Source organism: Microtus ochrogaster, linkage group LG1 (assembly GCF_000317375.1).
Source record: "Microtus ochrogaster isolate Prairie Vole_2 linkage group LG1, MicOch1.0, whole genome shotgun sequence".
NCBI classification, from domain to species: Eukaryota; Metazoa; Chordata; class Mammalia; order Rodentia; family Cricetidae; genus Microtus; species Microtus ochrogaster.
Window position 1 is genome coordinate 45908487 of NC_022027.1, and position 15802 is coordinate 45924288.

At 50.0% G+C, this 15802-nt stretch overlaps 1 protein-coding gene across 3 annotated transcripts in view; it reads left to right on the top strand.

The window, feature by feature from the left end:
* Positions 1 to 15802, top strand: part of Shroom3 (shroom family member 3) — a 291035-nt gene that overhangs the window by 252412 nt on the left and 22821 nt on the right. For 2 of the 3 annotated variants that reach the window (XM_026785145.1, XM_013350909.2), the window contains 2 exons: positions 6383 to 6514; positions 12058 to 15157. In XM_026785145.1, coding sequence (XP_026640946.1) covers positions 6383 to 6514; positions 12058 to 15157 — 3232 coding nt within the window. Of the gene's footprint in view, positions 1 to 6382; positions 6515 to 8225; positions 8285 to 12057; positions 15158 to 15802 lie in introns of those variants that run through there. The other variant, XM_026785147.1, reaches the window with a different exon arrangement.

Genomic DNA, 15802 nt, shown 5'->3' on the forward strand with positions numbered 1-15802 from the left:
GTGACCATACACCTGTTTCTCTGTCTCTGTCTCCCAAGTGCTGGGATTATGGGAGTGGGCCACCACACTTGGCGTCTCCTTCACTCTTGTAGGTGGGCCACACAGTACAGCATTCTAGGCTGCTAAGTTGTTCTCTGAACTCTGTCTTTTACATTTCTTTTACAGTTCTTGTTATGTGCTTATAGAACATACAGAAAATGGGATTATTAGGGCATTTTCATACGTGTCCGTCATCATACATTGCTCACAGCCCCCCCCCCCGTCTTCCCCCTTAGTGATCAATACCTCACCCTGCCCCCTTTTTACATGTATCTGTGGGATGTTGCATGTGAGTCTTATCCTTGCTCTTCCATGGGCGGATTCTCTCCTAGGCTTCTCTCAGATGTGCTGATTTAAAAAAATTAATCCTAACGGTTGCATTTGTCCTCTGTGACTACATTTCAAAGCACGTGCGATGCATTTTGATCACATGATCCCCTTTATCCTCTCCTTCCCTTAAAGCCCACTCTTACTTCTCTGCCTTTCTCTTTTACATATCCCTGGCCACTGCATTCAGTTGGGGTTCCCCGTGCGAGTATGGATGCCGGCCTTGGTCGACCTTTTTCTATTTGGTTTTCTGTCATGTGGAAGTGTCTGCTTCTGTGTAGCCTTTTTGAGGCTGTCCTGCTTGGGTCCCCCCGAGCCTCCCGGACTAGTTGTTGTGCCCTGATGTGTGTTTGGGGGAAATTTCTCTTAATTTCAGATTCCTGGAGTTCCCCTTTGTTTTTCTTCTAAGCTCTAAGATCCCACACTTCCTGGGTCTCACGCTCCTAGGATGCTCTGTTCTGCTCCTGGTTGGGTTTTCCTTCCCCTCCCTTAGGTCTTTTCTCCTTCCTTTAGGCTCACGGGGTCCTATTAAGATGCCCACAAGTTGGAAATTCTTTCTTAAGCCAGGTCCAGCCTGTCTGGGAAGTCCCTCTTCCCCTTTTTTTAAACCGGGAGGGAAGGAACCTCTGAGTATCAATTTTAAGGACAAGATGTAGCCCTCTCTTCAAGCTCTGAAGTCACCCTTTGTCCATGAAAGGACATGTGTGCCTGGCTGTGCTTGACACAGCTGAGAGCTGTGCACACTTCCTTTTCCTTTCCTCAGACTTTCGGATTTTGTTTTCGGGCTCGCTTGTATAATTGTGATTTTAAAATTCTGTCAATCACACTTGATACAGTATCTGTCCAGGGATTTGGCTCATCCAGTACGCCGTGGAAAAGGACAGGTGAATAAAATTACATGGGTAACTTGACTATTGACTTTTATTATGATCACTATTCATTGCTATGCCCACATAAATGATGAGAGAAAAATATGAAGTACGCATATTCAGAAATGCCCTTGATGCCAGAGACCACAGGGCTGGTTTTTCAGGTTTTAGCTGGCATTCTGTTCTCTGAAAGTGAATGAGAGAGAGAACACTCTATTATCCTCCTGAGTGGCAGGTTCTGTGTTAGCCAGCTGTAGCACTGAAACTCCTCCCTATTGTAAAGTTTATTATGGAAATATTGGTGGGAGGGAAGGAATGGGAGCTGGTATTCTAGAAGGTTCCTTTTTCCAGCTGCTCTGCCCTCAAACCTAGACTCCTCTTCTTTTTATTTGTGTTCTGGTTATGTTAATAAACTTTTTTCCAGTATAATTTTTAAATAGATTTCTTTTAACCATTTTTAAATTGGTATTTACCTTTTAAAAAAAAAACTCTTCAGTTTCTTATTTGTATTTTCTTCTCTCGTCTCTTAAACAGGGGAGAGAGAGAGAAAAACAGGGACAAAAAGCACCAGCACAGTACATTGTGCATTGGATTACTCTGCAAAGGAATTTCGCTTCTTCAGTGTTAGGGGTTTGAGAGATACTGTTTTTTCTCTGTGTGTCTCTCTCTGCCTCTCTGTCTCTTTCTGTCTTACACACGCAGATGGAACTGGACATCTATAAAGCATTAACCTTGATTTTGAAATATTTGGTTGATATTTGGGCTCCATCAAACTTCCAGACTGGGTTTGTGCTCGAGGTTTCCAACGGTGGTAACAGAGGGGCTACCCGACCCAACCCTGCCGGCCCCTGGATGGAGGGGAAGAACCCCGTCTTCCATTTGTCCCACCAAGCTGCTCTTGCTTTGACTGGGAAGGAGCCAGGAGAACTCAAAAGGGGACACAATTCTTTGCCGCTACCTCAGCCTCTCCGAGTCCATAAGAATTTGCTTGTGGTGTCTGTGTGTCTGCTTGACTGATAGCAACCCAGCATCTTAGTTAATTCTTCCTGTCAAAGCTCTTGCATAACAGGGAAGAAGATTCTGAAGTCTTTACCTCTGGTGCCTGGAAAAGTTGGTAAAAACCAGCCCCCTTTCCTTTCTTCCACAGAGAGAATAATGCCCTAGTCCGTGTTCAGGGTTGAGGTAGAGAGACTAGTAAAGTTCATGCTGGTTCCTATCCCATCACAGCTGCGTTTGAAAAGCCATCGATGGTAAAGGTGAACGCTACTGTAGTTACAGATATTGCAGTGTTTGTATCTGGTTGTCATGACTTAGACGTGAACCTTACACATAGGAAGGTCAGTGCTCTGGTCTGTGTGTGTGTGTGTGTGTGTGTGTGTGTGTGTGTGTGTGTCTGTCTGTCTGTCTGTCTGTCTGTCTGAGACAGAGAGTTGGGGCAGGGAACAGGATTGAAATACTGAGAAATAGAACATTTTGGCATCACTTCCTGTTGACTTAAAAAAGAAAAGACAAACCCATTGCTAACTCCTCTCTCTTACTATATATTTTTGTTAGTCCATAAGCACGTTTTAGAATGGAGGGCGAGGAAAATAAACTGCATGGGAGGAAAAAGATACGAAGCCAGATGTGGATCCGCGCGCACGGGACAGGATAAGGGTCTTGCCTTTCCTCCTGATTTGCGGTGTCAGTCATCTGCTGGCTGTTAGCAGACTTCATGCTTACGATCCAGTCAGCAAACCAAAAGTCCCCAGGGTACATTGTGAGTGTGACATTTAAAAAGAATGACCCTTTTCAGAAAGGACTGCATGCTACTCTGAGATTGTATTACCTTACAAATACTGTTCTTCCCACAAGTCCACCTCTGGTTGTTGTGGTGTTTGGAGTGGAATCCTGGGCTCTGTGCACCCTAGACAAGCTCTGTACCAGAGGGCCAACGCACACACCTTATGTAGGCTTGTGTTGACGTAGTGGGATGCTGGGGAAGGAGACCTATTGCTGTAGCAGTCAGCGCCAAGGGAGAGAAGTGGGTCTGGAGGACAAGGCCGCACATTGGTTTTTATTTGTTTCTTAATCACGTGATTTATTGTCTATTCAAAAGAATACTTTGAATATGAGGAAATGCTAATTATTTGTTAAGTTTAGCTATAAATCTTATGGTTTATGGTCGGTCGTGTTGATTCTATGATGTTAGCAGTTTGAGTCTTGTTTGTGTTCTCTGTGTGTGACTTGTGTGTTGCTGAGAGCCGGCCTGTGTGCCTGGAGGCTGTGCAGCCCAGTCCCAGCGGCTCGTGGAGAGAAGCAGACACCCCCCAGTGCTCATTTTCTGAGTTTATCCAACACCCAACAATCCCGCTCCACCTCGGAGTCTTGGCTCCAGACCCCATTCAAGTAAACTTCTGACGCTTGTGTCCAGAATGCCCTCAGAACTTCACGTGTGATCTGAACCCACGCCACTGACTCCTATGTCTGGGGCCGTGGCCACACTCTTGTTTTGAATGGTTCCAAACCTATTCTCACCTCAAGGATTTGGCATTCTTTATTCTTTCTTGCTAAACATCTGTTTCTCCCTCACACACACACTCATGCATACATGCAAGCATGCACATACACAAACACACTCACACATACATGCATGGACACCACACCAATTCTATCCAAGTGGTTATTGAGGATGAAGATTCTTCTGCCTGCATGACTTTAAAGATTTTTTTTTTTTTTGAGACAGGGTTTCTCTGTTGCTTTGAAGCCTGTCCTGGAACTAGCTCTTATAGACCTGCCTGGCCTCGGACTTTAAAGATCTTTAATTCCTCCAAGTTTGTTACCACCGTCTTAGTCCCAGACCTTCATCATCTCTTATCCCGGCTGGTAAAATTCATTCACTCTGCTACTGGCAGTATCTTCCTAAAACTTATGTGTATTTAAAAAAACCCAAAGCTCACCGGGCGGTGGTAGCACCTGCCTTTAATCCCAGCCAGCACCCAGAAGTTAGAGGCAGGCGGATCTCTGTGAGTTCGAGGCCAGTCTGGTCTACAAGAGCTAGTTCTAGGACAGGCTCCAAATCTACAGAGAAACCCTGCCTTGAAAACCAAAACCAAACCAAAACAAACAACAACAACAAAACCCAAAGCTCAAAACTAGTGGTATCTGGTTTAGAAACTAGATTAGAACTCAAGTTTCCCTTGGGTTAATGGGATGAAGGAGAAAACAACAAGGGACCAAGAAAAGAGCAAGTATATCTCGGTCGCTCTGTGCCTCTCTTGTCCCCCGAGGAGGAGCTATAGGTAGCACAGCACCTCAGCACTTGGCACTTGGCACTCTTGTTCCTAGGCTTCCTTGGACCTTGGACATCAAGTTCCCCAGAAAACAGGCTGCGGCCTCAGCTCAACTCCTCGAGGGTAGCTTGGCTGATTCCTAGTTCACCACAGAGTTCCTGTCGTTATTATGTGGACTCCAGGCAGGCAGTTCTGCTGCTCGGTCTCTGTTTACCCTTCTGCTTTCAGGCCACAGTCAGGGCCATAGCGGCTCCCTGCCTCGCCACCATGGCCACACCCTGTTTGTTTTGACCACAGTTAACTTTGAGACCAGTCTCTGTGTAATCACTTTTCACATTTTTAAAAAACAGTTACTTGTGTGGTCCTCGTAGGAGGGTCACATACGGCTCAGTCAAAGGTCAGAGGGTAACTCTGTGGAGTTCATTCTCTCTTCCACCTTCATGTGGGCTCCAGGGACCAAACTCAGATGGTCAGGCTTGTGCAGAAGTGTTTGCCAGCTGAGCCATCTGGCTGGTCACCTATTTGTAATTATCGACTCTTAATATTTCGTAAACAATCTTAGAGCTGGAAGAGCTGCCGCGTCAGTATCTCCTCCTGCCCATTCCCATAGTTGCCCTCATCCACCCTCAACTTCTTTCTCCCTGTTTTTGCCCTTCCTTTTAGGTAGGTCTGTCTAACAAGCTGTCTGCATGGCTTCTATTCTATCAATTCATTAACAGCAAATAAGTTATATCATAATAATATTCAATATTTTTTGATATTTTACTATGGACCAGCTATATTATATACTTTTAGTCTCAAAAATCAGATTAAAATGAAATGAGTTGAGCTTCTGACTAGTTTCTTCAGGTTTTAGGTGTGCAGAGGCTTAGGGACGGGAAGTGACTTCCACAATTGGTTAACAACAAAGTCTGGCTGAGGACTAAAGTCTCCAGGCTCCTGGTCTAGTATGTTCTGGTATGCCTAACAAATGGAAGTTCACTGGCATCACCAGGTTGGGTTTTCCTTTACGTTACAGAAGCAATTTATTTTTTCAGAGAGGAGAAATGACTAAGTTTTAGGGATCAAGGGAAAGTATGAGGGGTTGGGATAAGTTACATCTATTATTTTCATCCTATCAAGTGGGTTCCTCTATCCCAAAGTGTTTCTAAACTACAGAAACTACATAGTTCAGAGGTTTTCAGCATGAGATGCCTGATGGATCACCCCATTCTTCTGCCAAAAATGCGACACAGCAACTGTCCCGTGACTCTGACTTTCTGCAGTCCCGGCTGCTCCTTGAACTCGCGTTCACTCTGAAGGACACCCACATTTTCTCTTCGCTCCATCAGATCTTTGTGTTTTTAAGGGCAGGATGCTTAAAAGTTGAAGTCACTGACTTAGAAAATGAGAGTGTTTTGGAGAACACTTTGTTCTCTAGGCTGTGGTGTGGAACATTCATTGTCAACGCAGGGCAGCCTCTGGCTTCCATACAGTTCTTAGCAAGACCGTGAGCAGCAGCAGCATCCTCCTCCCAGGCCCCGACAGAGGACTGAAAATGCCCAGCAAGCTTTCACTACGCATCTACACAAGGTCCCTTGGGAAACAGGAATTTTGGTGTTCCTGTTTTTCTTTAAATCTGGAGGCAACCATGTCCTTATGTTCAGAAAGCATAAAATGCCAACATGTAGGAAGTCTAAATGAAGTTATACTGCCTTTGCAACATCCCTCTGTGGTCTGAAGTGATAGGAGAATAGGAAGTAAATTGGAATATTTGTTGAGCCCAGGACACAGTGATTGCATCTGTGGTCTCTGGGCCCCTGAGCCACCTTGCTTCATGAGGGGACTCGGAAGGAAGCTACTGATGCTCAAGGGTCCACTCCTGTGTCTCCACAGGTGCACTGAATCTGTTGCTCGCCCTCACTCGTGGCATACAACCAAATTTGGAGAGAACCATCCTGATGCCAGCATGATGCAGATATCTCAGGGCACGATGGGCCCTCCTTGGCACCAAAGCTACCATTCCAGGTGAGTGGCCACGGCTGGCATCCAAGGGTTTCTCTCCTTCAAAGGTCATGTCCCCCCATTGTCTTTTTTTCTCATCCTCTTAAAATGCTGGACGGGTGACTCATCCTTCTCTCATATCCTGAGCTGGATTGTTGAGGGGAGGCTAGAAATAGTTTGGTTATGGCTGGTCATTTGAGATATCTCTGGACCCCATTCCCAGTCAGCTATTTCTCCATACCTATCATAATCCCATATTTGAAAATTTGACAGGTTTCTTTCCTGGGTGCTTCTCTGTCCTGTCTTCACTATTCAAAATTATATATTTTTTTTCAGATGAATTGATGGCATGCCCATATTTAAATGTTCTACTTGGTTTTTCTCCTCTGTCAAAGCAATTTATCTTCCTTGGCCCTGCAGCAGAAACAGCTAAGATGGAGTTTCTAAGAGATACGTGGTTTCACCAGGTCCCTTCATTTCCCTCTTCTGCATGCAGTACTATTTTAAAGACTATAGAAGCTGCGGGCAGTGGTGGAACAAGTCTTTAATCCCAGCACCTGGGAGGCAGAGGCAGGCGGATCTCTGTGAGTTTGAGGTCAACCTGGTCTACAGAGCTAGTTCCAAAACAGCCTGGACAGAACTACACAGAGAAACTGTTTCGAAACTCCGCCCCGCCCCCCAAAAGAAGAATAGAGAAGTTTACCCCATTTTGCAGTGTTAACAAGAAGTTAAAGTATGGACAAATTGGTCTGTCTGAGTCTGGACAGCTGATCGGAGTGTGAGCAGAGACAGGTCTGAGCAGGGCCTGTGGTTTTCGTATGTAGTTACTAGGTTATACTTGTACTCTAGCCTGGAGCTCGCTCTGTAGACCAGGCTGCCCTTGACCTCACAAAGATCATCTGCCTCCTGAGTGCTGGGATTAAAGGCATGTACCACCACACCTGGTGCCCTCCCACTCTCTTAAGGGGACCAGTTCACACCACCTGAGCCATGTGTTCCGGAAAATGGGTTCCCTCACAGTATACCTGTGCCCACACAGGACACTTCATTTACAGGGCTGTACGTGTCAGGGTTTTGTAAAGTGTGGGCACCTGACGGCTTGAGGGAGGAAGAGCAGAGTGCTCCAGGTATGACCTGACCTGCTCATGAGCATGAGCACCCTTTGATCTTGGCTTCTCTTTCTCTAAAATGAAACTAATGACGCCTATGTTACTGGGTCATAGTAAGCATTAAATAAAGGAATACATGCAACTCCTAGGATGCAGAAAACATCCCATGCTGAAGTCAGGGGTCCAGTGAAACCTGCTAAAGAAAGCAGAACACACAAGTGCCACTGAATGGCGGAGTCCTTTACAACCTCCCAGCCCGAAATCTGACGCCATAATGTGACCTAAAGAATATACTCACCCTATAGCAGAAATCAGACCCTTGTAGTCAATATGCAGTGACTGTGGTGGACTCCACAGGCCTCAGGAGCCGTGGCCACGCTGCCCCTCTTCCCTCGTCCTAGCCTCCAGCAGGGGGGCTGGAGAGGCTGAACTGTGCTTGTACTGTATCTGCCTCCTGGTCCTTGGACGGTGACAAAAGCACTGTGTGACGACAGGAGAAAAGCAAGCTCAGAATACTCGGAGTGCTGCAAGTCTACGGTCCTCTCCTCCTCAGTCCGGGCACACCTCTAGCTCTGTCACAGGACGTCCCTCCCTCTGCTCATAGCCCCACAGCAGCAGCTGCAGCTGGAGAAGGACTACTGGTGTGTCCCTAGGATCTGTGGCATCGGCTGATCTAGTGTGCCAGGTTGGTTGGCTGGTTCCGCTTTGATGGAAATTCAAACCCAGTTCTACATCTAAAGTCATGAAAAAGGAGAGTGAGGGTGGGGAGGAGCAGGGGGCACAGAGACAGCGAGGGCCCTCAGCTGTAACTGTCTTGTGAGCTCGCTTGGATTTGGGATTGCTCTGAAGCTTGACCCTAGCTGTTTTCTGCTGTCTTACGGAAATACCACCAAGTGGTTCTAAAGAAGAGACTGCCAGGACAGTCTCTCTGAGAAGAGGCTGAAGTAGCATTATCAAAACGCTAACATACAGGACTCACTGAGACCCATTCACCTGGCAAATGCGAGCACCCCGTGTCTCAGATGGTCTTAGTGATGGGCACGCTCCCGGAAGAAGATCCCAAACGCTTCACCGTATAAAACTGTTTCCCCCCAGAGTCTTCCATGAAATGAAAGTCCATTAAGTGTTCCTTGGCAGAAAGTTTCTGGAGTCAAATAAGTTTAGAAAACTTTGCTTCGTGTCTTTCCCCTTTGGAGCAACAGAAGGACAATAGTTTATGGAAGACCCAGAAGTCTGGCGGTAAACAAGCTGGTTCAACTTTAGCCCAGTGTTTTGCGAACAGATCTGATCATTTTAAGGAACTAAGGCTCTGTGAGTACGCACTAGGAAAGTTTTCTTGTACTTGTTTTGTGCTTTTCACGATGTTTCAAGCATTTAAAAATGACTTTTTTTGAGGACTGTTTTGTGGGTACAAGTGTTTTGCCTGTATTCATGTATGTGTTCCACATGTATGCCTGGTGCCCTTGGAGCTTCTGGAACTGGAGTTTTGGTGGGTGTGAGCCACCAGGTGGGTGTTTTTGGAAACCACCCTCTGCAATATCAACAAGGGCTCTTAACTGCTGAGCTATCTCTAAAGCCCCTAAAAATTAGTTTTACGTACACAAAATAGAGTAGTGTAGAACACACCACAGCCAATGTGTTTGTGTTTTCATTCTTCAGACATTGTGGAGAGAACCTAATTGCTTTCACATAACCAAAGCCATGCTAGCATGTCAAGCAGAGAACGTGCTATGCGGAAACCAGAAACAGCTTTATACGATGTGAGGGGAACACCAAGGAGATAATTAGTTTTGGAAAGTTTCTGAAATAGAGACCTGAGCAAGGGAAGGGAATGAGCCAGGTGAAGGGCACTCCAGGTGGTAGCATAGCAAGCACAAATCTCTGCAACCCTGGCAGAGATGGCGTAGCTATCCCGTGTGTCTGAGTCATTGCCAGGAGGGGCTGGGGCTGGGATGCAGCGAGCGAGGACAGCAGTGGACAGTGAGGCTGGAGAAGGAGCCAGCACACAGTGGGGACTCTGACTTACTGAAGGTGCAGTCCTTGACAGTAAGGTTGCCCTGTTAGCACTGAAACCGACAGGACTGTTGTTACTCATCCCGACTCCATTGAGGAGAAGCAGGAACAGCAGAGCTAATAGCAGTGAGTATCTCCAGGTAATAGTGGAAAGACTTATTCCCAGAGGCCACCATCGGACCCCCATCCCCAGGCAGCCTGAGAATGGACCAATGGCCGGACCACTGAGGGACAGAGCAACCCCCGGGGTAGGAGAGTAGCCCTTACAAAGTCTTCAGGTGGTGCTGTTCTCTTGAGGTCTGCTACAGGAAGTGGCCTCCTAGACACTTGTCTGGTGAGAGATAGGTGTGACCTCTTCCTGGACGCCACCTGTATTTTGAGACACACGGGGGCTGGCATTTTCCCTGCTCAGTGGGTTTCAGTCGGCTCAGTTGCTTATGTGTATGTTCCCAAGTTAGAGCTGAATCAGCCTTTCAGTAGCCGGCTGCGAGGCTTCTAGCAGTCAGGAGAGGACTAGCTAGCATTTCCTCCTTGCATGGACCTGGTGGGTGAAGCAGCTCCACGAGGCCAGCTGCCTCCACTTCCCTTGCAAGGGTCACCTCTGTATCGTGTCTGCAGGAAGTTAAAGGATGACAGCCGGCCAGATGGGACTGCCTTTAATGGCTCCTCCATGCTTTCACAATAAGCCTCCTGCTTTAGAGGGAAGCTGGTAATGTGGGAGGCAGGGCTCAGTAAAATTCAGCCATGATATGCGTCATGCCATGGAGGGCAGGTCGATTTTTGCTGACCTGGAAGGCTCACCGTTTCTTCATTTCTTAAATTTATCCTGGCTTTCCCAAAGCAGGATACTTCGTTTAGTAGGTTGACTTTTCCTGAGAAGAAAAATTAGATTCTGTTGAGGTAAAATGCTGAGCGTGTGGTCTTGCTGACAGTGGAATGTTTCGTTGGTTTCTCTCTAGTTTCAGCTCTGAGCATTGCCCTTTGAATCTCTTCATACATTCTCTGGAGACATTGCAGCTTAAAACATTGGCATGCACTTGGTACGGAGTCATTATATTTGCTTACATGAGATCTAGAAATATATATTGCAGATGCTCTTGAGTGTCTGCTTTCCTAAAAATGAAGCGCCTAGGTCAGCACTCCTGATTTACCTTTCTTTAGAGAATAGTGAATCACAATGGTTAATATAAGGCGACTGCTAATTGATTTTTGTTAATTCTAATATGGCTTCTCCATAGGTATATAATGTTTGTTTATTTATGTAGGTTCTTCACATATGCTAGGCAAGGGCTCTACCACCAAGCTATACTCCAGCCCAAATAAATTTCATAGCAAATTGGTATTTGATGTGTGTAGGTGTTTTGTCTGCATGTATATCTGTGTACCTCATACATACCTAGTGGCTGCCGAGGCCAGAAGACAGAGTCAGATCTCTTGGGATTGGTGTTAGAGACAGGTGTGAGCCACCATGTGGGTTCTGAGAATCGAATACAACCAGCGCTGTTAACTACTGAGCCATCTTTCCAGCCCCTTAGAGTCAATCATTAGAGCAGTTTTAAGCTTTTAGCAAAATTGAATGGAAGCTACAAACTCCCCAGTCCCCACACATGCATGTTACTCTGATTATCTAACAAAAACAATTTTTTGGAGGCAGCTTTCTGGGGTTCAGAGGTCCAATATTGAGACCCTGTCCCTCTCCCCAACCCCCAGGAGCTTAGAAATTCAAAGGTCTTGCTCTCCTGAGTGCACACTGAGGCTGGCTTTAGGGTTGGAAGCCCAGCCTAACGGACTTCCCTCCCGGCTTCCCTTTCTCCCCTGCCCTCTCCTCTCTCATTGGGCTTTTCTGACTTGAACGTCTCCCCATGTATTTCTCCTTTCAGCTTGGTGTTTAGCTTTTCCCTGCAAACAAATTGTCCCTACCAGTGTTGAGACTCAGGAAGGTTGCCAGGGCCTAGCTCTCGACTCCTTAAAAAGGAAAGATGAACCCAAATCGTACGCTGTGCTTCCCAAGTCCCCGACCCTTCACACGCCTGTCTGCTTCCTAAGCTTTGCTCGATTTCCCCAAGGGTCTACAACAGACAGACAATGCTCTCCTGTCCTCCTTCCTTCCCTTCAGTTCCTCCCGCTCACCTCCTTCACTTCTGGGCATGTGCAAAATGTCACCTACAGTGCAGCGAGTCCCACCAGCATGCTGCCTGTGCCTAAGACCACCCCTTTCTTCTAGTAAGCCAGAGTGATTAATTAGAGGCTCATAAGGCTGCAGCATTGGGCAGTTAATCCTAGTGACGACACGGGGATCGGAACAAGCCCCAAATAAGGCCCTTTTGACCCATCCTTCCGAAAACGGAACGTCTTGCATAAGAGTGAATTCATAAGCTGAGCCCTGTGTCTTAAACTCCACTGAGCTCCTCAGCCGACTGACTGCTTTGTCTCCCGTTCTCCCAGCTCTTCTACAAGTGACCTCTCCAACTATGACCATGCTTATCTGAGGCGGAGCCCCGACCGGTGCAGCTCCCAGGGGAGTATGGAAAGCCTGGAGCCTAGTGGCGGATACCCAGCCTGCCATCTCCTTTCTCCTGCCAAGTCCACGAGCAGCATCGACCAGCTCGGCCACCTCCATAACAAAAGAGACTCTGCGTATAGCTCCTTCTCCACAAGTTCTAGCATCCTGGAGTACCCACCCCCTGGTGGCCCTGGCCAAGAACGGTCAGGCTCCATGGACACGATTTCTGCTCGCGGTGGCCTCCTAGAAGGGATGAGGCAAGCAGACATTCGCTATGTCAAGACAGTCTACGATAGTCGGAGGGGAGTATCGTCGGAGTATGAGGTGAGCCCTTCAGCTCTGCTCGGTAGGGATGCCCACGCATCGGCAGGTCTCCAGGGCTGTGCCAAGTGGCATAGTGTTCCCCGGGGCAAGGGGGCCCCATCCCCATCGTGGAGCCAGCAGTACTCAGATACTGCCACTGACAGCCTGGCCCAGAAAGTGGGTGCACCCACGCCCCCTACTCGGAGTGACAGTTATGCTGCCTTCCGGCAGCGCGAGCGTCCCAGCTCCTGGTCCAGCCTCGATCAGAAGAGGTTCTGCCGGCCTCAGACAAACTCCTCAGGCTCCTTGAAAACCCCCCTCATGGAGGAACAGCTGCACACCGTTGTAGAGAGGAGTCCAGAGAGCAGCCCCCCAGTGAAGCCCAAGCACAGTTACACCCAGAAGGCGCAGCCTGGCCAACCCCTCCTGCCCACTGGCATCTACCCGGTACCTTCTCCAGAGCCACACTTTGCCCAGGTGCCTCAGCCTTCCGTGAGTAGTAATGGCACTGTCTACCCTGCCCTGGTCAAAGAGAGTGGATATACGGCCGCTCAGGGAGCCTGTAACAAGGTGGACACCTTGGATGAGAACGGGAACCAAAATGAAGCTAGCAGGCCCGGGTTTGCCTTCTGCCAGCCCCTAGAACATGACTCGGTGACCCCAGTGGAGAGAAATCCAGAACCCACAGCCAAACATGTCTCCTACAAAGTCCATTTTTCTTCAGTGCCTGAAAATGAAGATTCCTCCCTGAAGAAACAGGGCACACCTCTCCGAGGCACCAGCCCATCGTATCCCAGCGAGAGAAAGAACGTGGGCAGGCCCCCTCAGCCCTGGGAGGGTGACTTACAGGAAGATCACAATGCCAACCTCAGGCAGAAACAGGAGAGGGAAGGCCAAGGGCAGAGCCAGCCAGGCAACTTTGGCAGGACCAAGTCGACCTTCTCATCTCTCCAGAACATTCCAGAGAGCCTAAGAAGACAGAGCAACGTAGAGTTTGGAGGAGATGCCCAGGAGGATTACTCCGGTGGCAGGCCCACCTGTGCCCTCAACACCAGCGTGGAAGAGCATGGAAGGAAAGCTGGGCCCGATAGCAGGAGCTACGAGGACAGGTCTGTTTCCTATCCAAGGCCGGAGGGGAAAATGAACACCGTAGACTCTTTCCAGGGTGCAGACCCAAGGTATGAAGAGCTCCCGGCCCCAGCACTCCAGCAGACACCCGGCCTGAGCCAGAGGAGACTGAGCTCCTGCAGTGCCTCAGCCCTGCAGTACAGGAAGCCCCACTGTTCGGTACTGGAGAAGGTCTCCAAGATAGAAGAGCGCGAGCAAGGGCGCCACAGACTCCCCAGCGTGGGCAGTTCCTCCTACGGCCTCAACTATAGGCCCAACAGGGCCGGCCCGGCTTCCAGTACTTCCGCCGGTGACTTTGAGGACCCCAAAGCCAGCATCCATTTCTCCGAGGCCGCGGAGCCCCTGCGCAATGGGGAGCCGCCCTTGAGAAACGGGGAGTCCAGGCTCGAAGAGGCTTCCTGGCAGCCCTGCAGCCAGCCGCTGCGGAGGGCTGGGGATGGCCGTGGCCCCCCTGCCCGGGGCGGTGAGCCCCCCAGGCCCGATGCCCGCCTGCTCCGCAGCCAGAGCACCTTCCAGCTCTTCAGCGAGACGGAGAGGGAAGCACCATGGCCGGAGGACAGGCCCGGCACCCCCGAGTCGCCCCCGCTGGACGCGTTCTTCAGCCGCGCCTACAGAAACAGCATCAAGGACGCTCAGTCCCGCGTCCTGGGGGCCACCTCGTTTCGTCGCCGAGACCTGGAGCCGGGCACCCCCGCCGCCTCCGCAGCCGCCACCTCGAGGCCCTGGCGGCCCCGTCCTGCCTCTGCGCACGTGGGGATGCGCAGCCCCGAGGCCACGGCCCCCTCGTCCTCCCCGCACACCCCTCGGGAGCGGCACAGCGTGACCCCGGCCGCCCCCCAGGCTGCTCCCCGCCGTGGTGCCCGCCGGCGCCTCACGCCCGAGCAGAAGAAGCGCTCCTACTCGGAGCCCGAGAAGATGAACGAGGTGGGGGTGTCGGAGGAGGTTGAGCCCCCGGCCTGCGGCCCCTCGAGGCCAGCGCCGCGCTTCTCGGAGAGCACCGTGGCCGACCGGCGCCGCCTCTTCGAGCGGGACGGCAAGGCCTGCTCCACCCTCAGCCTGTCGGGGCCCGAGCTGAAGCAGTTCCAGCAGAGCGCCCTGGCCGACTACATCCAGCGCAAGACCGGCAAGCGGCCCGCCTCCGCCTGCCCCCCAGAGCCCGGGCTGCGCGAGCGCGCCCAGAGCGCCTACCTTCATGCCTGCCCAGCCACCGCGGCCCCCGAGGGCCCTGGCCTGGCCTCAGCCTGCAGCCTGAGCTCTCTGCGGGAGCCCGACATGCCGCTGTCCCGCCAGGAGCAACCTCACCTGGCCACCAACGCTTCTCACGCGCCCCGAGATCGTAGCAGCTCCTTCGCCAGCGGACGCCTAGGCGGGGAGCGACGGCGCTGGGACCCTCAGCCCCCTAGGCAGCCGCTTAACGGAGCAAATTGCGGACCTAGGGCCACCCAGAGACCGGACAGGACCCCTGGTGGCGGGCCGCCTTCTTGGAGCATGGTGGCCACCAACGCTGGCAAATCCAAGTCGGCCGAGGATCTGCTGGAACGCTCCGACACCCTGGCGGTCCCTGTGCACGTGAGGTCCAGGTCGTCCCCCACCTCGGACAAGAAAGGCCAGGTAGGTGCAGCCAAGCCAGCCGGCCTAGGACTGGCCCTCCAACTCTTGGCATCTTTAGGGGGTGAGGGGTCGGGGGGGGGGGCCTCTCCTATATTCAGGGTTTTTTTTTTTCTTTTAAATGTAGGAATCTTCTGATCCGTAGTCAGACGCGTTATCCATTGCACCACTGTTTTTTTTCCTGCAATTTTCTCAAGCTACCTTACTCGATTTCCCTACAGATAGATACAGATACAGATATAGATATATAGTTCTTTTTTAGATATATAGTTGTTTTATGGTTGTTTGTGGTACTGGCAGTTGAACACTGCATGCCAAGCCAAGAACTGTAACCACGGAGCTATACCCACCCAGCCTCTTCTACTTTTTCTTAAGAGATAGGGTCTCACTAAGTTGTCTAGGCTGGCCTTGAACTTTTCAGTCCCATCAGTCTCGGAAAACCTTGGCCACCGGGTCTGTTTTTTCTTATTTCATGTAGGTCTGTGCATATGTGTAAGATTTTAGGAAGCAGCCCATCTGCTGGTGTACTGAAACTCGTGTGCTACACACACCCACTCAGACACATCCTTTGAGAGTCAGTGCTGTGTCCCTCTGGGTAGTTTCTGCTCAGAACTGTCCAGGAGTATTCTCTCCCACTTAAAAAAAAAA